This window comes from Pavona decussata, unplaced genomic scaffold (genome assembly GCF_977016875.1).
Source record: "Pavona decussata unplaced genomic scaffold, jaPavDecu1.1 SCAFFOLD_51, whole genome shotgun sequence".
NCBI classification, from domain to species: domain Eukaryota; kingdom Metazoa; phylum Cnidaria; class Anthozoa; order Scleractinia; family Agariciidae; genus Pavona; species Pavona decussata.
Window position 1 is genome coordinate 2,598,786 of NW_028145473.1, and position 25,215 is coordinate 2,624,000.

At 38.7% G+C, this 25,215-nt stretch overlaps 2 protein-coding genes across 6 annotated transcripts in view; one reads left to right on the plus strand and one right to left on the minus strand.

Moving 5' to 3' along the window:
* LOC146481049 (uncharacterized) overlaps window positions 1-25,215 on the plus strand; it is a 418,045-nt gene that overhangs the window by 372,080 nt on the left and 20,750 nt on the right. The window lies entirely within an intron of this gene.
* The window catches only part of LOC146481060 (phospholipid-transporting ATPase ABCA3-like), a 156,623-nt gene that overhangs the window by 123,522 nt on the left and 7,886 nt on the right, over window positions 1-25,215 (minus strand). For all 4 annotated transcript variants that reach the window (XM_085108724.1, XM_085108726.1, XM_085108727.1 and 1 more), the window contains exons 4-5: window positions 15,861-15,941; window positions 11,797-11,940 (exon numbers count right to left, since the gene is read on the minus strand). In XM_085108724.1, the coding sequence (XP_084964850.1) occupies window positions 11,797-11,940; window positions 15,861-15,941 (225 nt within the window). The remainder of the gene's footprint in view (window positions 1-11,796; window positions 11,941-15,860; window positions 15,942-25,215) is intronic.

The window sequence follows — 25,215 nt, forward strand, 5'->3', positions numbered from 1 at the left end:
TTGTCAAACCTGGATGGCTATTATAGTAAATATATGACCCACGAGGTTTATATTAGGAACGCTAGTAATCAGTAAAGGGAACTATCATTCCTAGAAAAATTAATTTCTTGCATTAAAATATCGAAGCAGTTCAACAAAATTTACTTTAATCTTACATAACAAACTATTTTAATTGAACTGAAATAAAGATTATGAAAGAAATTAAAGATTTTGCTGCGTGTTCACGTAAGCAGCACTACCTAAATACGTGCTTTTTAAAGCATTCAAATAAAAATATCTCAAAGTAGAGTATTAAACTTTTCTTTAAATGGCGATATGTAGTGGTCAACCGTATGACAGAAAGGATTCAGCATCGACACTAGCCACAAAGACACAAACCCTTTATACCGAACAGAAAATATTGGAACCTGATCGCTTCAATCATTTCTCCTTGCTCAACCATCTCAAGCCATGCATTGTTCAAGTTCAGAGAGCAATTGAAAGATTAAGACCCAACAAGAAGGATAACTGGCGTCCGACAGAAGGACCCCCCACAGTGACAGAGCTTTCACAAGCTGGGAACTTAGTTTTGAGATCAACTCAACATTACCACTATCAACAAGAGATCAACACCCTAAGTAAGTTTGAAGGCAACGATAACCAATTTCAAGATCGCCACAGTGCGCTGAAAAGAAACAGCGGTGTCAGGCTCAGCAGCAACCTTCACAAGCTAGATCCATTCATCGACAAAAAAGGCCTACTTTGAGTTGAATGACTCAGGAATGACTCGACTCAGGAATGCGACCACTCCTTATGCAATCAAGCATCCCATCGTCATGCCTTAAAATGGTCACGTGACTGTTCTCCTCATATGCCAGTTCCATCATGGGAAGCAGCACCACCAAGGTTATGGCATGACTCACAACGCTATCCGCCAAGCCGGATACCACATTATCAATGGCCGTTCTTTGATTTCCCACATCATTGCCAAGTGTGTACTGTGTCGTAAATTACAAGGCCGCACTCAAGATCAACAGATGGCAGCCTTACCCCCAGAGCGTGTCATGCTAAGTGCTCCTTTCACCTACACTGGAATGGATGTTTTCGGCCCTTTCTACATTAGAGAACGACGAAAAGAGCTTAAACAATGGGGTCTCATATTTACCTGTCTGTCCTCACGTGCGATACACTTGGAGACCCTTAACGCCATGTCAACAGATTCGTTCCTTAACGCACTCAGACGTTTCATCAGCCGCAGAGGAAAAGTCCGCGAGCTTAGATCCGACCAAGGAACAAACTTCGTTGGCGCAAAGAACGAACTCGCGGCTGCACTCAAAGAACTGGACACGACACCCGTTAAAGAATACCTGTCTTCTCAAGACTGCGACTGGATTGACTTCAATCTGAATACTCCCCAAGCTTCACATATGGGGGGTATTTGGGAACGCCAAATACGCACCACAAGATCAGTCCTATCATCACTGCTGTTAGAACATGGTACCCAGCTTGATGATGAAGCTCTACGTATGCTTATGACTGAAGCCGAGAGTATATAGTCAACTGCCGTCCCCTAACAGTAGAAAACCTATCAGATCCATTAGCTTCAGAACCACTGACCCGGAACCACCTACTGACACTCAAGACCCAAGTTGTGCTGCCCCCACCTGGAAAATTTGAGTCACCAGACCAGTATTCTCACAAACATTGGGGAAGAGTTCAGTACCTCGCTAACCAACTCTGGCTGCGCTGGCAGAAAGAATACTGTGCCCAACTCCAAAAACGCCAGAAATGGACTACACCTAAAAGAAATATCAAAGAAGGAGACGTCGTACTAGTCTGCGACAACGAATCTCCAAGAAATCAATGGCCCTTAGCTGTAGTCACCCAAGCGTATCCCAGCAGCGACCAACTTGTCAGAAAAGTACAGATAATGACCGCCAAAGACGAAGACAGAAAATTCTTCGAGTGACCAGCGCACAAGCTTGTCTTACTCTTGGCAAAAGAGGACTATGGGAACTGATTACTATTTATAATGATTGATATTTAGTTTCACCAATAGGCTTCCTAATCGATGTATATTTGATTTTATATAGCATTTTTATAAGTCACTAGGTTTATAAGTAAATGAAGAAACATTTAGGGAAGCAGTGTAACGGCACCCGCGTGCCTTAGTTTGTTTCGTATTATTTTTAGATATTTCGCCTATTGTAACCACTAGTGGTCACGTGTCCTCAGCTTTTATACCGCGAAAACGTATGTAATTTTCCTTAACGCTCACAGAAATTTGACGGGAACCACGGGATCAATTATTGCTGTTTAAGTCAGAACCTACTAGAGCGTTCGCCCCAACACGTCCTACTACACAGGATAGCTGTAGGAGTTGGCACAATAAACCTCTCAGCCTTGTGGAATCGTGAGTCATTTAGTTTTCTTTGAATTTCACGGATCTCTCCGACAACGGAGCTGACGCCGCTACATACAAGTTTATGAACTGTCTCAACAAGAACTTCCATTTTAACAAAGTGATTCATGAGCCAAACTGTGTTTTCATCACATCTGTCATGATCTGTGATGGTAAATAAAAAGCTTACATCAATTTATTTTTTGCTACAGCTAAAACACAAGATCTAAACCTACCAGTAAAGGTTACACCCTCTGTGCATGGCTTTTGTGCCCAGGCAATGGCAAATCTTTTAAAAACACTCCTGAGTGAGGGTTCATAATTTATGCAGATGGGGCCTATGATGATTTTTAAATTTTTCCCTAAGTTCACGTTTTGGATAATGCTATTGTTTGATGAGGTCAGGTTTCGAGAGGCTGATGTGTTTGTTCTCTGTGAAGATTGCCAGAAATAAATGCAAAAATTAGAAATATATGCAAGAAAAATGTGTCAGTAGTTTATGCTAGCTAACGACAAAAAAGTGTTACGAGACGTCTGTTTCACTGACTATTTTACCTGAGAACCAAATTTTCTGACATGAAGCAAAAAGAAATGAGATAAGAAAAGAAAACTCCAAGGGAAATAATGAACATGGACTGAAAAAATGGGCTCAAGAGACTTTTCCTGAAGTTAGCGGTAGCTCACAACAAAATCACACAAAAGACTTAGCTTAAATATACTCGTAACCAGTCCTTTTATCCCATTGCTGATTTTTTCGTTCGTTTTACAACGTTAAGTGAGCAAAAAGTTTCAGTCCAAGAGGAAAAATCCAACGCTTCTTCGCGGATCAGAGTTAAATGATTTCTGTTTAAGATCCGCTGTTTATGATGTGCCGCCTCTAAATGAGTCCTTTTCCACCGCTATTCGCCTTGCTCTTTTTCCCGCTGTTGGAAGGCAAAATTGGACCAGATTAGAAAATAAAACGCCAAGGGATCGAAATAATGAACAGGAACCGAAAAAAATGAGCTCAAAGGACTACTCTGAACTTAGCAGTATTAACTGAGTGTCAACACTGCAAGAAATCAACTTATTGCAAAACAGCCGCAAACCAGCAAAGTTTTGTCTACAAAATCACTTGAATATACATGTACTTGCCTCTTCTGAGAATAACCAGTCCTTTTATTCCATTGCTGATCTTTTTGTTCGTTTTACAGCGTTAAGTGAGCGAAACGGTTCACTTCAAGAGGAAAAATCCAACGTGCTCGTTGCGCCGGATCGGAGTAAAATGATTCACTCCAAGATCGGCGACGTTAAAAGCCGGAACGGTGGAAGGGCGGAATGGTGGAAAATCACTCCAAATCCTAAAACATGGAACGGCGGAAATCACCCCAAATAAACTAATAACCTTGAACCTAACCCTCACACGTTCCGTGTTCTAGGATTTGGGGTGATTTTCTGCCTTTCCACCGCTCCGGTTTCTAGGGTCTTCCCTTCAAGACTCACGGCGCCTGCTGTTTATGATCAATGCCCCCTTCATGTAAATTCCCCCCGCGAGTCATCTTACTCTTTCTCCCGATGTTGGAAGGTAAAATTTGGAGGAGGTTAGAAAATAAAAACTCTAGGGGAAATAATGAACATGGACCGAAAAAAATGAGCTCATAAGACTGCTCTGAAGTTAGCAATATTAAGCTTAAGTTTAAATTAAACGGCCTGTCAACACTGCAATCCAGCAAAGTTTTGTCAACAAAATCACATGAATATATATACTCACCTCTTCGCAGAATAACCAGTCCTTTCATTCCATTTCCAATTTTTTTAGTTCCTTTTACAACGTTAAGTGAGCGAAACGTTTCACTTCAAGAGGAAAAATGCAACGGTTTATCGCACCAGATCGGAGTAAAATGATTTCACTTCAACATTCTGATGATGTGCCAGCCAATTTGTTTCTCTTGCCGCTAGTCTTATTGCTCTTTCTCCCTCTGTCGGTCACAAAAATTGACTTTGTATTCTGTCAAAACTATCATTATTATTTTTTTTTTCTAAAAAGCAGTTGATGACGCGACTTCCCGCCGTAAAAAAGCAGGCTGCACCAAAAGGTTTGAGTGTCTCATTTCACATCGCTTACATGGAGGAGCGTACGTACCTACGTACGTTGTACGGTCGGTCGGACGGAAGTGACGTCATAACCAAACCAAAATTTCTCACACTGATGGGTTTACCAAAATCTCTTAGCTATGCGGCTTCGCTCGCGCGCATCTTGTGGCGCGCACGGGAGCCCCGCTATAACCACAAACCGCCAGTGTACAGTACCGCCTGGAACTATTGACCCATCGGGCATACTAGGGCATACTTCGTCTTTACCGCGGGTAGTGGCCGCGCGTCCACCTAGGTGAAAACAAGGCCGTTCCGCGGTGAAGACGAGGTACAGTGTGCCGCGGTAAATTTGCCGCGGGCGAAAAGACGAGGCGTGCTGCAGGGAAAGAACAATGGGGACTGGTTGCATTTCTAAAATAAGCATTAGCGTGAGTGAAGACATTTATACTGCAAGTGTTGGAGGTGCGAAGAATCGGTGCTTATCGAAGGAGTAATTTGAAGTCAAAATGGCGTTGGGTAGTTCGCGTAATAATTCAAATATTGAAATCCTGAATCTTTGCCTAGGCAAATGTCTGTATTCCGTCTTTTCAGAGATAATAAAAGTAACTAACAATCCAACACTTGAAAGAAGCTTGTTACATGTATCTCCGAGGGTATGTTAAATACGCAGCGAAATACGTGTACGTTGATTTACCTGCTTTTCAAAACACTCAGTGTAAGTTTACGAAAGAGAGTTCGCTGAATTGTTATAAAAAATCCTTTTTTTTAAATTTGGTTTTCTTAATTTGTTCATTTCCATACAAGCAACAGGGCAAACGTCTAAATTAACCGTAATTTGCATAGGAGCAAGTTTGACATTTGTTTTGCACTCGTGGGAACCGCTGCTTCTGATTCGTCAGCTTTTTTTGTACGTGTCCGACCAAACAGCTGCTAAAAATATCTCTTGAATTTTAGAGCAAGCTTGTGTTCTAAAAAATCGGATATTGAGAGGGAATATTATTCTTGTTGCAGTGCCAAGTTCATTTTAAAAGAAAGAGGTTTAAAATAGACTGTAGACACAAGCGGCAAAATTTACGAAGTTGACACAAGGGTTTCAAGTTACAATAACATCGTCACGCGCGAACGTATGTTTTATAATCCGTAAATTTCGTGGGTCAGTTTTTTTTTCTTTTGCTTCTCCTAACTTAATATTGAAATAAATAGGCAAAAAATACAAAGTAAACAGCGGACTTACATTCTGGAACACTGCCGTGTTGCATCAAACAGCTTGTCACGTCAGGAGTCCGAGTGACCATGACCGACAATGTGTTGGAATTGCAATTATTCGGGCGCTGAGCGACACAAAACATGGCGCGTATTTTTAGACGCGTCTAACTGTGCGCGTTTTTGTCATTGTTATTCATCGCCGTAAGTTCTCTTTGTGTGGTATTGTCAAACAAAACAAAAGACTTCAACCGGTTAACGACAAACACAAAATTAGCATTTTATGAAATCAGCGAGCGACAGCTATCATATTTCGAATCTTATCCGCTTCGTAAATACTGGCGGCTTTAAAAACAACTCCCAGCCGATATTGAATATTCGCCGTATGTTATAGAAAATGTAAATCTAAGCTAATTAGTCGAATACTACTTGTTCGAAATCAAAGCGCTCTGTGCGCGAACTCATGAATGATAGGTGAATGTTTCGAGGTTATGCCTTCAGTTATTTTAAAAATTACACGCACATTGTGACTCTAAAGAGAGCGTTTCGAGGTTTCTTCGAAGGGGTGAAAATGGCACAAGTTGGCTATAATTGGAAAGGCACTGTCGCTCCCGTGTTGATGGAATAAAAAAGCATCCAGTTTTCCTTACAAGAACCTCCGTATATCGTGTTGTTGTCGAATGAAACTTGATACATGTGCAGGAATTTGGTTGCCTAGCACGTGACTGAAATCTTCCCGATGTTATCAGCGTGGCAATTTCTTTCTACGTCGAAACGACGGCTTCTGTCAGTGTTTTACAACATTAGAAGAAGCTTCCAATCTTGCAAAAGTTGCTATTAGGGCTTTATCCTAGTGAACGTAAATATAGGAATGCATCAAGCGTTGCGGTACTCAGTAGACTCTCAGTGTTTTACGTTTAGGTTTGTTCCGGGGAATCGATCTTATCGCTCACACTAGACCCAAATGAAATTTTGCAAAATTGAAGTTTCCTATTTTACCCTAAGCCTTTAACCAACGGAATTGCCTTGGATCTTTAAAGTCAAGTGAACGATTACATTTTGCGGCCAGAGATAGTAAATGCTTGAGGTAGAATGAGGGAAAGTTCACGGTAAGTCAGCAAATCTGAACCGAAGCGCGCGAGAGCCGGAGAGCGAAGTCTGTTGAAAATCATTTGGTGGATTGACTGATTTTATTCGGGGTCGTAATTTATTTGTTTACCCTATATGATTTACCCACAAATACTGTATTATTCTCGAACTACCCGAATCATCATTGCGGCAAGGAATAAATAAGAATAGCCTTTAGAAATATAAACAAACAAGTTAAATCCTTTCACGGTCTACGTACGCAGAGCTCGTTTCGCAAAGTACAGATCTTTAAATTTAGAAACACTGCATTCCCGGCGTTTTATTCCTCTTTTTAGCTTGTCACACACAGAAGTCTGACTGTTGTAGTCTTGATATCTTCAATTCTTCAGATTTTATTCATCATTTCGTTTTGTTTCGCAAAATACAGTAAGCCTCGCGGCAAGTTTTTTTTTTCTTAAAGTTCTTCCATGCGCTCAACAACGTGAAGTTGTTCTTGCGCTGAGCCGGTTCTACAAGAAAGTCGACAAGTGTAGTCATACTTTGTCAAACCCTTCTGAAAGGCTTTTCCCAGGCAATTCAAAAGAACAATGAAAGATCAACAATACCAAAACAATGAGCTAGCTCATACATACTAATGCGTCTGACTAGACGCGCATCTGCAGATTTTTAGACACGTATACGCGTCCGCAGCAGACGCGTTTTGCGCGTATGTTTTGGTTCGCTTAATTCTGGCCTGCACTGTATTTAAAATTGTCTAAGACTTGGTCCAGTCCATGACTATGTTATGAGCGTTACAAAAATGCAATAAAAAATGGGGGTCACCGTGCTCGTTTTTGTGCAACCTGGATGGCTACTATAGTAAATATATGACCCACGAGGTTTATATTAGGAACGCTAGTAATCAGAAAAGGGAACTATCATTTCTAGAAAAATTAATTTCTTGCATTAAAATATCGAAGCAGTTCAACAAAATTTACTTTAATCTTACATAACAAACTATTTTAATTGAACTGAAATAAAGATTATGAAAGAAATTAAAGATTTTGCTGCGTGTGCACGTAAGCAGCACTACCTAAATACGTGCTTTTTAAAGCATTCCAACTGGTTGCATAAAACGTTTCTAGGAAAACACGGCTGTTGACAATTGTTCTCAGACAATAACCTAATGTTTTGCAACTATACTTACAGGTTCCTGTAATCTTAACATGATTTATGCAACCAAGTTAGGTGCCTAAGGGCCTAAGTCGACGCACTATAAGCTGCGATTACTACTAGTCTTAACATGATTTATGCAACCCAAATAGAAGCCTAGGGGCCTAAGTCGACGCACTATAATCTTCGATTACTACTAGTTATTTAGGTTTATTTAATTTACTTTAAAATTTATTGCGGGCCCAAGAGAGGCCCGCAACCCTAATCTTGACAGTGACCAGCGGATTGCCTATTACGCGTGTGCGCCACGTTTATAACAGGGAGGCTGAAACCGGAAATTGAAATTTTGTTCTGCAACTAAGAACGATCAGAATGCGAAAAATGTGTCAATTAGAACAGTTTGTCACATGACAATTAACAATTAATATTTTAAAAGATGGCCATCACGTTGGCCAGTGTACTCGATTTTCAAAGCCAAAGTTTCGCATCATTGGAGTGTTAACGTACATTTAGAAAAGATTGAAAATGGAAAGCAGCAAGTGATGCAAACTTGTTTCGACGAACCTTTTTTGAGATTCGATGCGAACCGACAACCGAAGAAGATAACATCTACCATGTTCTTTTAACCTGTTTTAACGTGAAGAGAGCAGTGCGATCATAGCTAAATCGGAGTATAGTGTGTCCGATTTAGGCGTACTATTCTACGATTCACCACTAAGGTTTTTACCTTTTTTACCCACGGGCATTAGCATTTTTTTAAAAAAAATGGGCAAATTCCCCGGGGTGGGGACACATAAGCTGTCTAAATGCCCCAGGGTGGGGTTCAAAGAAGAGGGCAAATGCCCCAGGGTGGGGTTCAAAGAAGAGGGCAAATGCCCCGCCATGGGGATCATCGCCTTCCAACACCACTTCAATTTTTATATTAATCAGTGAATAAAACGTTCCACTTTACAGTATTTTAATGCAACGGTAGGACTTCAAGGACAACAGGACATGTTAGTTGATTATGATTATATTTATTTCTTTATCTTTTGTTAAAAAGTTAGGGAGCTTTTGGAAAATTTAATATTATTTAATAAACTGCGCTGGGATTGCGGCGGACGTCCCTCCGCAGGCGATGATAGGCGCCTGTATTCGCAGGCTTCGTTTTTTATTTATGATGCATTGCATTTTAAGCTCGCAAGATTTGTCTTGAAGATCGCATCATATGAATTCGCAAACCTCGATAAATGATAAAATATAGTTCAAGTTGTTGCTTTTTATATTTATATGCTTACAACTAATGAAGAAATAATTATCTAAAATTGAGAAAACAGACCTTTAAAAACATCCACAAGTTTGTGTAGTCCCTGACAAACTAGCCAATCCTCAACAAACGCCTCGTCTTTGCCGATGAATTTCTCCATGGCACTTTTAAAAACACGTGTGTCAAATTCCCGGGGGTTACCCAAATGCCCAGCCCCCGGGCCGCGATAAAATTACGAATGCCCCCCTGCTGGGACTGACAACGTGAGCAAATGCCCCGGGGTTGCCCAGAGGGGGGGGGGGGGCACTGCTGGAATTGACTGATGCATTACCATAAGACACTTTAGAAATGATTATCCGATTCTACGATTCTTCTGGTTTCGGCTAACGGATTAAAGAACGAGATATATTCATGTGTAGTGCGCTGGTTTCGGCTAATGGATTAAAGAATGAGATATATTCATTTGTAGTGCGCTGGTTTCGGCTCATGAATTAAAGAAGGAGATATATTCATGTGTAGCACGCCAGTTTCGGCTAATGGATTAAAGAACGAGATATACATGTATTCATGTGTTGTGCGCTGGTTTCGGCTAATGGATAAAGAACGAGATATATTCATGTGTAGCGCACTGGTTTCGGCTCATGGATTAAAGAACAAGATATATTCATGTGTTATGCGCTGGTTTCGACTAGTGGATTAAAGAACGAGATATATTCATGTGTAGTGTGCTGGTTTCGGCTCATGGATTAAAGAACGAGATATATTCATGTGTAGCGCGCTTGTTTCGGCTCATGGATTAAAGAACAAGATCATGTGTAGCGCGCTTGTTTCAGCTCATGGATTAAAGAACAAGATATATGCATGTGTAGTGCACTGGTTTCAGCTAATGGATTAAAGAACGAGATATACATGTATTCATGTGTAGTGCGCTTGTTTCAAGTAGGAAAATTGGAGAATGGGAAATAGCATAATCGGAAAAATCGTAAAATGGTGTACAAGTAGGTAAATCGGAGAATAGGAAGAATCGTATAATCGGAAGAATCGGAGAATCGTATACAAGTAGGAAAATCAAAGAATAAATCGGAGAATAGGAAGAATCGTATAATCGGAAGAATTGGAGAATCGTGTACAAGTAGGAAATTCGGAAAATAAATCGGAGAATAGGAGAATAGGAAGAATCGTATAATCGGAAGAATCGGAATAATTGGAGAATCGTGCCAAGTAGGAAAATCGGAGAATCGGAAGAATGGTATCTCAAAACTCATTTTTTGCTATTCTCCGATTTAACCATAATTGCACCCTTCTAAATGTGAATACAAATTTGGCAATGGGACTAGCTCGACATGTGCCAAAGCACAAGTGGTGGATTACTCGCAGTGGATTTAGCCTTACTTGGTATGTTTTTCCTTTGTTTACATACTTGTACCTACAGTTTTGCCACAGAATAAGATATTAGACATTCTTTTGCATTTTGGAGGATCTATTTAAGCAGTGCTGGCATGTTTGGCTTGATGAAAGCTCTGTCTAAGGGATCTATAATGATGAAGAAAGTGATATAGACCAGCAGCTAGAAAACTAGAGCGAGGAATCGAGGTAAGCGCTCAACACAAGCCTTCGCGCCTGTTTGCGAAAGCGACGCCATAGAGCACCTATTTTTGAAATGCGAAGATATACTCCTCAGGTTACCTTTTTTGCGTTTAATGTCTCGTCTAGTTCTTGAATATTGATCATGAATTCTTATCTGTTGGTAAAAAGCTCCATAATTTTTGCTGAAAGCATCTTTTTTATTTGCCCAAGCGGAATTGGTCCCGTAATTTGATTAGCTGTTATGTTCCCATGGAGAAATGCATTTCTTGATGGTGTTTTGATGGTATTACATGGGGAAAAAAACAAATCATAACTAACTTTAGATTTCTTCTTTTCCAGCCAAATTTTCAGGAAATGTTGCTGACACGAGAGGGATCATTTTCTTTTCCAATTCTTTGTACAATTACACATCACTTTGAAAAAATGCATTTTCCTCAGATGTTATAAAATTTTTTCGTTAATTTTTGTTATTTTAAGATTTTTTTTCAGAAAAGTGCTGGGTTTCTATGATGGGATTTATTTTTGTTCTGATAAGCCCACTTTATACACTTACACTTTAAAAAGAGATATTGTAAGCCCTATTGCAGTAAATGGTTGTCGAGAAATGAAATAAACTTTCCATGTGTTAAATTTCGCCTATTTTTTATAAAATTTATGTAAGCTATTATAGAGGCGTAACGTATATTGACAACAAACCCTAAGATAGCGCAGTACGCTATACGGAATGGAAGTCATCTTCAACAGAGACATACAGGTATAATTATTTCCTACTGACTAAATCGCTACATGTATATATAAGGCTACTAAAATAAAATGTAGAAAATTACAGTCTTATAGAAACAGTCTTAGTCTGTACACTGTATATCACTCAAAATTATTAAGGATGTCTTAACCCAGAAGTTTAAGGATTTTTAAAATCCCTAGACAAACGCTGCACTAAGCAATAGAAACGCATAAATATTGGACTAAGAATTGCTGTCGTTTTGCAAATTGCCTACTGAAGTAAAAGATTGTTGAGGTAAAATGTGATAAATCATTAAGCATAAAAGCAACCAACATGACTTACCTCCAAGGTATTTCTCTTTGTTTTCTGATACTTCATCTGTCATGTTATCACCAGATGGCCACAGTTCCCCTGTGGTTTGGCTGCTGTTTACTGCCCTCACCGTATAGTTCAAGATTTTCTCTACCCTTGCCATCAACTCTGACACTGTAGTGGCAGCCAACAAAACATCAGCCCGTGAATGGTTTGTAAATTTAAGGGAAGCAAGGGATGTTGATGGGAGCATGAAGGAGGCCAGTTTTAAAATAGGCTACATTCCAAGCCCTAACTGTTCCTTTTGTCAAGATACCACAGAAACTAGAAACCATATATTGTTTAGTTGTCCCTTTTCACGCTCTTTTTGGATGGACGTTGTTGCAAACATTCTAAAGAACAATTTAGTAGTTACAGTTGTCTCTCACTGTGTGAAGTTTTCATAGGAATCTTGAGGGAGGGAATGGATCTAGTTAATTATGTAATAATTTTAGGGAAAACCTTTTTTTGGAGTTGTAGGCACAAAGAGATTAAACCGTCCGGCAGCCACTTTAAGAAAATTCTTGAAAATAAATACGAAACTGAAAAAATTTATTGCATTTAAATCCAATAGAATTGTTTCTTTTTGCAATAAATGGCAAAACTATGAAGAGTTGCTTTCAAGTGGTTATAAATAATTCTTTATTTTTTTAAGATAATTGTGGAATATTATCTTGTAAGTAATTTAACAATTAAGTTCACACATGCAAAAAAAGAGAAAAAAAAACCTTTGTACAACTGTCATAATTAATTGTGCCTAGAGAAACTTACGTAGAAGTATGTAATACAAATACTGTACACTAATACTCTGTCAAGCTCTCCCTGGGCGTTTTTTTTTTTTCCTTTCTTTTCTTTCTGAGTATTTTAATTTACAATTAAGGTTGTATGTTAAGCAAGATTGTATGTTAAATAAAGAATGTTAAAGAAAATGAAAGAGGCCAGACCCCAGGAGGAGGGGCAGGACTCCAGATCATGATCCCCAGAATTTTTTTCACTGATCAACAAACCACAGTTCATTACCCTTCACTATAATATCATATCATATACCTGTAATTTATTAATAAGCAAATCATAAATTCAACACAATTGCCATTTCACCCAGGCAGCAGATTACAGTTCATAGCGACTATCATCAGCCCATCACATTCATACATACATACATACATAGTTACCTACCTACCTACCTACCTACCTACCTACCTACAGTACCGTGCAAATGTAAGTTGACAGTCTCGACTCGAAACTCGATCCTCGATCCTCGAAGCTATCGAGAATCGAGGTTCGAGGTTCGAGGCTCGAGTTTCGAGTATCGAGTATCGAGACGCTCGAAGAATTTTTCGAGGATCTCGATGGCAGATTTCGAGGAAACGATTAATTTCTCGAACCTCAAACAATAAGAGAGAACAAAAGCGATTTTCGTATGGCACTTGCATGTAGTCTTTTCTTAGTTTGGTCGAAAGTTGAAGTGAATCAAATCAGCGGCAGTGCGAGTGTTCGATAAATCTGTTGCGGCGCGTTTCTTTCTTCCGCGTATTTAAAAGACATCCGTTCGCGTTGTTGTGAAATTAAAACATGCTTAAATTTTTCATTTGCTACACCAATTCTTTTTAATCAAACTTCCAACTCAATGAAGCGAACTATAAAACTACAAGATTGCGGCTTTTTCGCGGAATGTAACACGACCGCTTCTGAAATATGTTCGCTGCGCAAGCTGCACGCCGCAAGATTATACTTGATTGTACTTGAATCTTTCGAATGAAAACTTCGAAAAAAGCATTTTCTTATTTAAAAACGCACAACATTTACGGTAGAATTCGGCAAGGAACCAGGGAAACTTCAACGTGGCCGTTCGCTTGCCTTAGGGCAGACTTTAAAAACCGCCGCGAATGTTTACATCTTCGGCGTAGCGTTACAAATTTGCATAAGTATTCCCGAGATAATCTCAAAAGGCAATGTCACGTTTTCTTCATTTTCTAACCACTGATTTCGGATTGTAACCGTCTCTTCCTCTGGCAGATGACTGGATTACTTGTTCACTAGACCCAGTTTTAACAGTGAAGGAAGCGAAACTAAAAGATTGCGACTTTTTTCGGCCGCTGTTTCACAAGCTGAGAATGGAAACACGCGCGATCGCTTTTAACATCGTCAAACCAGTACGCTGCACATAATGATGCTTGATTGTACTTAAAACTTTCGAATCAAAACTTCGAAAAAAGCATTTCCTTGATTAAAAACGCACAATACTTTCGGTTTTAATCGACAAGGAACCGACAAAACGTTTGAAGAGCGAACTCTCCCTTGCTCGAGCATACACGTGCGCACATCGCTCCAACAAAAACGCAAACACAGTTGACTGTCTCTGCAGAGTTGGAACTGTGGCCTCGGATAAGACGTGTGAAAAACTAATCACGCGAAAAGTTATTTGTTTCCCTGTCTCGAAACTCGATGCACTCGACTCGAACCTCGATACTCGAAGCTTTCGAGTTTCGAGGATCGAGGATCGAGTCTCGAAGTTCGAGTTTCGAGGGACTGTCAACTTACATTTGCACGGTACTGTACCTACCTACCTACCTACCTACCTACCTACCTACCTACCTACCTACCTACCTACCTTCCTTCCTTCCTTCCTTCCTTCCTTCCTTCCTTCCTTCCTTCCTTCCTTCCTTCCTTCCTTCCTTCCTTCCTTCCTTCCTTCCTTCCTTCCTTCCTTCCTTCCTTCCTTCCTTCCTTCCTTCCTTCCTTCCTTCCTTCCTTCCTTCCTTCCTTCCTTCCTTCCTTCCTTCCTTCCTTCCTTCCTTCCTTCCTTCCTTCCTTCCTTCCTTCCTTCCTTCCTTCCTTCCTTCCTTCCTTCCTTCCTTCCTTCCTTCCTTCCTTCCTTCCTTCCTTCCTTCCTTCCTTCCTTCCTTCCTTCCTTCCTTCCTTCCTTCCTTCCTTCCTTCCTTCCTTCCTTCCTTCCTTCCTTCCTTCCTTCCTTCCTTCCTTCCTTCCTTCCTTCCTTCCTTCCTTCCTTCCTTCCTTCCTTCCTTCCTTCCTTCCTTCCTTCCTTCCTTCCTTCCTTCCTTCCTTCCTTCATACATACATACATACATACTGTACATACATACATACATAAACTTTTTTAAACTCAAATTAACAGAGTACTTACATGTAGCTCTATTGAGCTAATATCTTAGAGAAAGAAATACATAAATCAAATGAATTATTGGAATACATTGATTAAAAATACTACAAATACAATAATTAAAACAAATACTAGAAGTTCATTTCCTTTAAGGCGGTCTTAAAATCTTTAAATGATGTTATTGTTCTCTTACTGTATGTCCAGCAACAGGTGATAAAAAGGTAACAGTAATTAAACTGCTTGACCACATTTTAATTAATGGGAAAACCATATTACAGTGGAGGAGACACATAAAAATACCTTTTAATTATGAACTTGATTTATTTCCGCATTCAGTTGGGTAAATGTCCAAGATTATAAGAGCTGCAGTTTAAGCATGACAAGCAGATCTTGTGCATAACCATCATCTCAGAGCCCTGCAAACACTCATTTAAATATCACATAGTACAAATGTAGATGTACGTACAGCTGTACTTATGTCTATCGTATTTTCTAATCCAGCCTAATGCCAGTCAGCAATAATAAAAAAAAACTGCATGTTTACTAAAAATTAATACTGATATAAATTTCGACAGAGTGTTTTGTACTTTCAAACTTAATAGTTCAAATGTCAAACATTCGAATTGGTGCATAATTATACAAAAGCTTCTAAAGTATGATTTACAATAATCAGAATTTGTATATTTAGTATTCCGACCGTGGATCAAAGCATTGATCTTCATCAGATCATTGATGCTGCAAAGAGTTTAATTACTGTAACTTTTTTGTGGCCTGTTCCTGGACATACAGTATTAGTGCAACAGACCCAATGGTCTCTGTTCCTGTTCAAGTTTACTATACTGTAATTTAATGATTATTATGATAATTTATTATATAAAAATTTTTATAAATATCCACTAAATCTTATTTGATTCAATTTGTAAATAATTCCTACCTATTCTGGTTGTTGGGTAGAATGCCAATAGTGACCCTTGCCAAATTCCTCTGGAAGATATTGGTGATGGTTGAAAGGCAGCTAAAACAAAATAAACAATTTGTCTCAGATGTCTCTTAACAACTGACAGTAAAATAAGTTGATATCTTCAACAATAATGTCTCTGGATGCAGAAACAAGGTCCAGTTATTTTCACTCTGATTATTAACTGCCTGCCGGGTACAGTGTACATGTACATGTATGTATAAAGCGGTTATCAATTGAGTGTCGTAAAACCAAACCCAAAGTAATTACTGTGGCCAATTGAAGGGCTGGGAGCATAACCGACTTATGTCGAATTTCAGCCCGTTTTTCGATGTAGCTCGGATTTGTGCAAACTTTTGCATGTGAACCACAATTCGATTGAAAACCATTGTCCAGTATTTTTTCACGCCGCTTTGTGTTTCGTATTAATGCCATTGAGAAATTTTACCATCTTGTTAAGATATATCGGTAACATTATAGACACTGGATGACCAAAAGGACAATGCACTGAGGATTAAATACTTGATTCAATATACACTCGTTGTCTTTGAAACACGGCACACGAAAGCGGTGTTTTTCGCGGGAGCAACGAAAAGAATGCTGTCACGCTTTTATTTGATTCTGTTACAAACTACTACGTACGTGACAGGAATGTCCGAAATGTAAACAGTTACATCCTCCAAGAGAAAATGTGTCCATTTCCTGGCGTAAAATCCAGCTTTGTCCCGTTTGTCGACATATCACTCTTCATAACGCAAAATACTAGCATTCTACACGATTAACAGGAAGACATGTAGCCATTTCAACGATTAACAACGAGTAACGGCAGTTCTATTAAAAGGTAAAGACTATCTATTCTTTTTTACCAGCAGTCGGTGTTAACCGTTGAAAATCTATGTTAATCGTACTTTTATTAAATCATTGCCTTGAAATTGTCAAGTTAATCGTTATATACCGAATTTCAAGCCTGGCAAACCACAACTAAGGCTTGCAAAACACCTTGCACATGGCGGGATTTGTCTCTGATGCTCCCGCGGGATTTGATAATCGAATTGAAAAATTCATCACGGCACAGTCATCACTACCAAGGAGGGATTCTTTGGACAACATTTCCACCAGTTCCTGTGAACTGCATTCCTCAATTTCATAACTTTTCAAAAGATCCATAGATGTCGGTGCGTTTACAAACTTCACCAAACAAAAGCGAAACCAACTAGCCAGTACGATACGCAAGTTGTTTATCCCGACTGCCTTGATCTATTTTGGGCTTGTTACAACCCGCAAAAGCAAACCATGATATCATCTCAAACGTTACTTATAGAAACAACAACTGGTGCGACTAAACACGGCTCGTGGACAGTGGCAACTTTTAGCCTACCGATAATTTGGAAAACGAGTCTGACGTGGACAAAACCTATCAAAAATTTGCCTTCCAAGCGCGTTCACTTGTAGACAAGCAAACTACCAAATACCCCGCCCCCTCCCCCTGACTCAATGTTGTCTTTTGGGTCACGAACAGTTTCCTGGCAAGCATCACTTCCCACATCAACATTGCATAAGGGGGAGGGGGGAAGGGAGAAGTAACTGTTGTAGAATTATGAAGGGAGAAACAGTAAGTGAGTGGTTTTTTGGCTGTCTGTGTTCGGTTCTCGTTGCATAGGGGGAGGGGGTGTGAGGGAGATTAGTAAGCAAGTGGTTTTTGTTCTGTTCATGTTTGGTTTTCTCAAGGAGTTTTGTCCATGATTGTAAAACCGCGAAATGTTTTCCAAACCAGGGAGAGCCAAAATTCGGACAAATCCGTGCGAAATCGAAAGCCGCGCTAAAATTCGACATAAGTCGGTTGTGCCCTCAGACCTTCAATTGCAACAGATGTAAACAACACAACAAACCAATCAGAATTCGAAGGAAATACATGTAACTGGTGCCAAGCGCAGGAAAACGCGTGCGGCCAAAACACTATTGGTTTTGGTTTGGATTCCCATTGGGTGAGAAAGTGGCGTGAGTTTTGTTACCCAATCACAGAGTGTAGTAATGCAAAACCAAAGCAAACGCGAAATTACTTCTGACACTCAATTGAAAACCACTCTGCACAACTTACAGTTACTGCTACAACTGTATCTAACAGTTAAAATCAAGTATATACATCATACATAACCTACATGTACATGGTACACTGCACGCCGCCTTTCATTTAAAAAAACTGTTAATGTTGCATGTTACAGGTTACATGTATAATTAACAGGGGTTTATCTATTTCCGGAGTGTTGTTTTAATTCCGGAGTACAAAATTTTACAGTTATTACTCATGACATGTGTACTTTGTCCTTAATAATCTAAAAAAGTGTACTTTGTAGTTATTAATCAGGAAATTCATCTTTCACGATTAATAATCGTGCATGTTACGATTAATAATCGTTCCATTCAAGATTATTAAGTACGTTTGACACATTATACAGTTAATAATCGTAAAGGACGCGATTATTAATCGCGTTTGACAGGAAATGCAGTTATTAATCGTAAATTGCGTTTTCTCGGTCAAAACAACAACCATGGGGCGAATTCACTTGGCGGCCGCCATTTCGAAAATTATTACGAAGTCAACCACTGCTCTTCACTGCGCTCGCTTTGAAAAAAATCTTACAAAAACGAATGCCTTATAGGACTATACTTCCCTCGAGGTTTACTTCTAGTTTGCCCGTGAGTTCGCGAATGATATTTTCCTCATTTTCACTCTTCGACAAACAACAATGCGAGCGGAATTCGTCACGTACGGCAGTGCGATAATTATCTGAAATGTTTGCGAAACTTTTTAAACAAAACGAAGATCTTTTTGAGTCTTTTGTTTTAAAACAAGCAAAAGAAAAATTTGTGTAATGGGTTCACAAATTTAGTCCATTTGACGTTTGTATTTTGTTCCCGTTTCGAAGCTTATAACACACCGTGAAATCAACAAGTGATGAAAGCTTCGCTGGTATACTCGCATAATATTTGCGCTAATTTGCACCGTTTCGCGTATAATTTTTGGGAACACATGATTTCAAATAAAGAAAAAGAAAAAGGAAAACGAAAAGTAGGTCGTTTTGACCTGATATTATTTCTGCTTTTGAGGATTTCTACGAAATTAAAACTTAGAAATTTATCACAAACTGGGAAAGAGAAAGCCCGACGAAAACAATTGAAAACGCTATCTCAAAATTTGCGAACGACGTTTTCACTCACCAGCGGTACATGACAAATCAAAACAATAAACCGGTCGAAAAACTACTCATAAACTGAAGGCTGAGCTTAGATTTTGAATTAACTAATAAATTTAATATATGATACAGTCTGTGCAGACTACGATTAACCTGTATCTGGGTCGAAGCGTTTCTAATTATGTATGCAAAGTCGACTACTTTGACAAAACAGAATTCTGTATCAGTTACAGGTCTGATGCGAATCGAGGCGCCGCCAAAGCACAACCAGAAAACTTCGAAAGCGAGATGTTTTCCTGCGACGGGAATCCAGCGAAATACAATGTTTCGCTAATTCGTCGAATCCGAAGCAGGATTTATCGATGTGATCTCTGCAAGAACACCTTCGATTCGTACGCAAATCTTCAGAAATCTTACAATGTAGATCTGTTCAGTCAAAACAATCGCAAAGCCGCTCGTTGACGCGGCTTCGCCGCGACTTTCGCCCCATTTAAGCCGCAGCTGCACCACTCGTTAAGCAATAAGTATTGTTAAGAGAGGGTTTTGCCAATCAGCCGAAATTTCCCGGAAAGGCCGCCTACAACACTAAGTTTTATTAAAAAGGCTTTGTTAAATATTTCTTTCAGGAAAGCCATGTTCGAGACTTTTTTAAAACGCAGTTCTGCCAATGCGTAAACTTCCGACGTGTTTTGAAGTTTTTATTTTATCCATCAGTCGAACGGCCAATTTTAACTGAACCCTATAAACTAGCTTAAAAAACGTATTAAACAACAAGATTATATTCAGATGGCTAAAATTATTTTTATTTAGCCAGAAATACAATTTTTACAAGCAGTCATTCATAAACTTGACGACCAATTCTGTAAGTTTAAGTATTTTGCGCGGGAAAAAACAGTGAATCAGAAATCAAATAATCGATTGACAAGGCTGTGTAGGACACAGTAGAGATATTATACTATTTAATACGTTCTTTTATCCCTTAGAATTTTAGATAATACATTTACTGAATTTGAACTCACCTTTTACATTCCGGTGTTTACTCGTTCACTGATAGAAGCCGACGCAAGTTCGGAAGGACAGGCCTCAGCGTTGTTGTGATACACAATCCATTCTTTAAGTCTTTACCTTTAAATTTGGTCTTTCCACAGCTACCATTGATTTAAAGAGCTGGCGATGATTAAATGTTTAAAATTGACGTTCAGTCACTCAGCTTCGGCCGCTGTGAGGTAAAATAATCGCACGCAAAATTTAAGTTTGCGAAGTTTACATTTCTTGTCAAGTGTTCAGGATCAACCGCTGCGAACATAACTTGATAAGTGTAATCCACCTTTGATAATTAGCAATGCAAAATCTGTTCCTCTTGTAATTCAGCAGGTATTTAGATCGGCACACAGATATTTCCGAAAGAGAAAGTCAGCGTCTCCGAACATAGCTTACCATGATGTAAAGTCAGTAAATAAAAGCATTCAATTTTCATGTGTTCTCACGGAAACTACAGCGATGACCAATTCTGTAAATGTTCCTGGATCATACTGGTTTTTTTTAGATCACACTAGCACTTCTTTTACGGCGAAAGAAATTCTCTGACTCGAAGCTCGACTGTGATCAGTACGAAGAATTTCTTCAACGGTCATTGAGCTTTGTGAGAACGCGCCAGCAAATGGCACGTTCCATTTGACCAATTACAGAAGTAGCTGTCAAAATGTGTCCAATCCAATCACAGAGCCGGTTGTCATTTATGAGGATAAGTTCAACCCACTCAAACTCTGAAACACTGGTAAGAAATCCCGGCGCTCCTGTAGATAATTCGAAAGAAGTTAGCCTGTGAACAGGCTTCCAAGGGCCCTTCCAAGTTGGGTACAGGACAAAGAGAAAAATCTGCGATCAGGGGGAGCGAAGCGCGGTTCAAGTTTTCTCTTTGCCGTACACACGACTTGGGAACCTGTTTAAAGGGCTATATGATTGAAAAATGATTGCCGAGGAATGATATCCTTAAACGATTGGACCGCACATAACGGTCATATTCATATGTGAGGATGAACGTAATTTTGGAGGGGTGATATCGCACCAGTAAATGCAGCCACTCATCTCACTTCGTATAAAAATTGTATTTCTGGCTGAATAAAAATAATTTTAGCCATCTGAATATAATCTTGTTGTTTAATACGTTTTTTAGCTAGTTTATAGGGGTCAGTTAAAATTGGCCGTTCGACTGATGGATAAAATAAAAACTTCAAAACACGTCGGAAGTTTACGCATTGGCAGAACTGCCTTTTAAAAAAGTCTCGAACATGGCTTTCCTGAAAGAAATATTTAACAAAGCCTCAGTTTAATAAAACTTAGTGTTGTCGGGCTTTCTCTTTCCCAGTTTGTGATAAATTTCTAAGTTTTAATTCCGTAGAAATCCTCAAAAGCAGAAATAATATCAGGTCAAAGCGACCTACTTTTCGTTTTCCTTTTGTTTTTCTTTATTTGAAATCATGTGTTCCCAAAAATTATACGCGAAACGGTGCAAATTAACGAAAACATTATGCGAGTATACCAGCGAAGCTTTCGACCACTTGTTGATTTCACGGTGTGTTGTAAGCTTAAAAACGCGAACAAAATACAAGCGTCAAATGGACTGAATTTGTGAACCCATTACACAAATTTTTCTTTTGCTTGTTTTAAAACAAAAGACTTAAAAAGATCTTCGTTTTGTTTGAAAAGTTTCGCAAACATTTCAGATAATTATCGCACTGCCGTACGTGACGAATTCCGCTCGCGTTGTTGTTTGTCGAAGAGTGAAAATGAGGAAAATATCATTCGCGAACTCACGGGCAAACTAGAAGTAAACCTCGAGGGAAGTATAGTCCTATAAGGCATTCGTTTTTGTAAGATTTTTTTCAAAGCGAGCGCAGTGAAGAGCAGTGGTTGACTTCGTAATAATTTTCGAAATGGCGGCCGCCAAGTGAATTCGCCCCATGATTGCTGTTTTGACCGAGAAAACCCAATTTACGATTAATAACTGCATTTCCTGTCAAACGCGAGTAATAATCGCGTCCTTTACGATTATTAACTGTATAATGTGTCAAACGTACTTAATAATCTTGAATGGTACGATTACTAATCGTAACATGCACGATTATTAATCGTGAAAGATGAATTTCCTGATTAATAACTACAAAGTACACTTTTTTAGATTATTAAGGACAAAGTACACATGTCATGAGTAATAACTGTAAAATTTTGTACTCCGGAATTAAAAAAACACTCCGGAAATAGATAGACCCCTGTTAATTATATACTAATGACAACCATAGGGGGCCCACACAATGTGTCTGTGTAGCCGATTTTTATTATATAGTAAATGCACTGGATTTACCGTTTGCTTCACCTATTATTGTTATATATGGAACATGAGTCAATGGCGAACTCAAACTCCTTCAAAATCGCTCAAAAAACCGCTTATGAGGTAAAAGGACGACTATATACCACAGATAAGGTAATTCAACGTTTGTTTATCATTGATTTATATACATAGTTTCCATATATAAGAAGGACAATTCTCCTTCTTATATACGGAACATGAGTCAACGGCGAACTCAAACTCCTTCAAAATCGCTAAAAAAAACGCTTTTGAGGTAAAAGGATGACTATATACCACAGATAAGGTAATTCAACGTTTATTTATCATTGATTTATATACATAGTTAGCGATATATCGCTATAGGTGAAGCAAGCGCTAAATCCAGTGCAAATTACTATATAATAACAAATCGGCTACACAGACACATTGTGTGGGCCCCCTATATGATGACAACGATGGTGACAATAATAATAATAATTAATAATAATAATAATAATAATACTAATACATGTAATAGTAATAATAATAATAATATTAATAATAATAACAATAATAACAATAACAACAATAACAATAACAATAATAAATATAACAGTAAAATCTTTATTGCAAAACCTCAATAAAAAATCCTATTTACAATCAACCTGCTGTTGCAAAAAATCCAATTAATTCATCAAAACACAATTCATTCACAAATTCTAAAAAATAGAAGTAACTTAACCTTACATAAAAGAAGAGGAAATAGATATAATTAATAATAAAAGTTCAAAATTCTATAAAATAAAGAATGCCATTATGCAGAGATATTTTAAAGATCATACAATCAAATTATTATGACGGCTAAACCAGTGTCCATAAAAAGCCCTAAGTACAAAAGCATATAGACACGTATTTCAGATATCTGCACTAGCAACATTTATTTCACAGTCTAATGATTGCTTTATCTTGCTACGCAAATGGCGTTCGCGAACCTCTGACGCATGCATATGTACTGATCTTAAGAGTTCAAACGAGAAATTCTGTGTCCTGAGCCAAGTGATTACAACATTACAACATGATGATGATAATAATGATAATAGTAATAATGATAACAGCAGGATTATAGTAAGAATCCAGGATATTTTCTTAGAAAGATCTACATGTAGTACATCACAGGGGTGCTTTAAAATGATTATTTTAATAACTATTAAAGGATAAGACAAGCTGTCTTGATCTATTTTGGTTTGCACAAGACAAGAACATGCAGTGAAGACAAATGCAAAGTGAAGAGGATGAGAGAGTGTAAGGGGAAAATGTTGGGTTCATGCCCTCCCTCATAACACTTTATTTAAGTGGTTCCAGAAAATATCCATACCTCCCCCATGGAAGGGATTGGAAATTCCAGAGGGGTGGGGGTCAAGGGTCCAGGAAATTCTTGAGGGAGGGGGGGTGTATCAATAATATATTATTTTGTTTTTTCCAGACCGACAGGTATGTTCAATTTTCGTTTGTTTGCATTTTGCTCCCGAGTCGTGGACGCAAAAATATTAATCTTGTTAACAGCACAAAATAAATATTTTCGTTGTGGTTAGGCTTGATTTCTGTCGCCACTCGAGTCCAGTCATTTTCCCGAACAGCAGCTGGTAAGCGAAGCCCATGCTGTGGAAATAAGACGAGTAAATCCTGTAAAATACACTCGCTTGAATGTCTGCCACACATATTTAACTTGGTACTGCTGTCACTTCGAACTATATCGTCTCTGCTGGCAGACATGCATTTACATCGCATTTTTTCTTTGCCATTCGCCAGTGTGAAACATATTGTTTGAACTGAATTATTACGTGATTGACATTGAACTACAGTGACTGTAGTAATTTGGAATCCACAGAAAACAGTTCTGTGATCCCGATAAAAATAATTCTTCGAGAACTAAGTAAAACCACGGTAAGACAATTATAGCTAGAAGGCAAATATTTTTTGTCAAAATTAACAAGCCACGTGCGATATAAATCAGATAACTAAACAACGTCTTGTTGCTTCACAAATTGTAACTCAAAACATTAAATATACAGTGCAGGCCAGAATTAAGCGAACCAAAACATACGCGTAAAACGCGTCTGCTGCGGACGCGTATACGCGTCTAAAAATCTGCAGATGCGCGTCTATTCAGACGCATTAGTATGTATGAGCTAGCTCATTGTTTTCGTATTGTTGATCTTTCATTGTTCTTTTGAATTGCCTGGGAAAAGCCTTTCAGAAGGGTTTGACAAAACTATGACTACATTTGCCGACTTTCTTAATTGTAGAACCGGCATGTTGTTGAGTGCATAGAAGGAACTTAAAAAAGAACTTGCCGCGAGGCTTACTGTATTTTGCGAAACGAAACGAAATAATGAATAAATCTGTAGAATTGAAGATATCAAGACTACAACAGTCAGACCTCTGCGTGTGACAAGCTAAAAGAGGAATAAAACGCCGGAAGTGCAGAGTTTCTAAATTTTTAAAAAGATCTGTACTTTGCAAAACGAGCTCCGCGTAGACCGTGAAAGGATTTGACTTGTTTATTTCGAAACGCTATTCTTATTTATTCCTTGCCGCAATGATGATTCGGTAGGTAGTTCGAGAATTATACAGTATTTGTGGCTAAAACATATAGAATAAACAAATAAATTACGACCCGGAATAAAATCAGTTAATCGACCAAATGATTTTAGACAGACTTCGCTCCTCTGGCGCGCTTCAGTTCAGATTTGCTGACTTACCCATGAACTTTCCCTCATTCTACCTCAAGCATTTACTATCTCCGGCC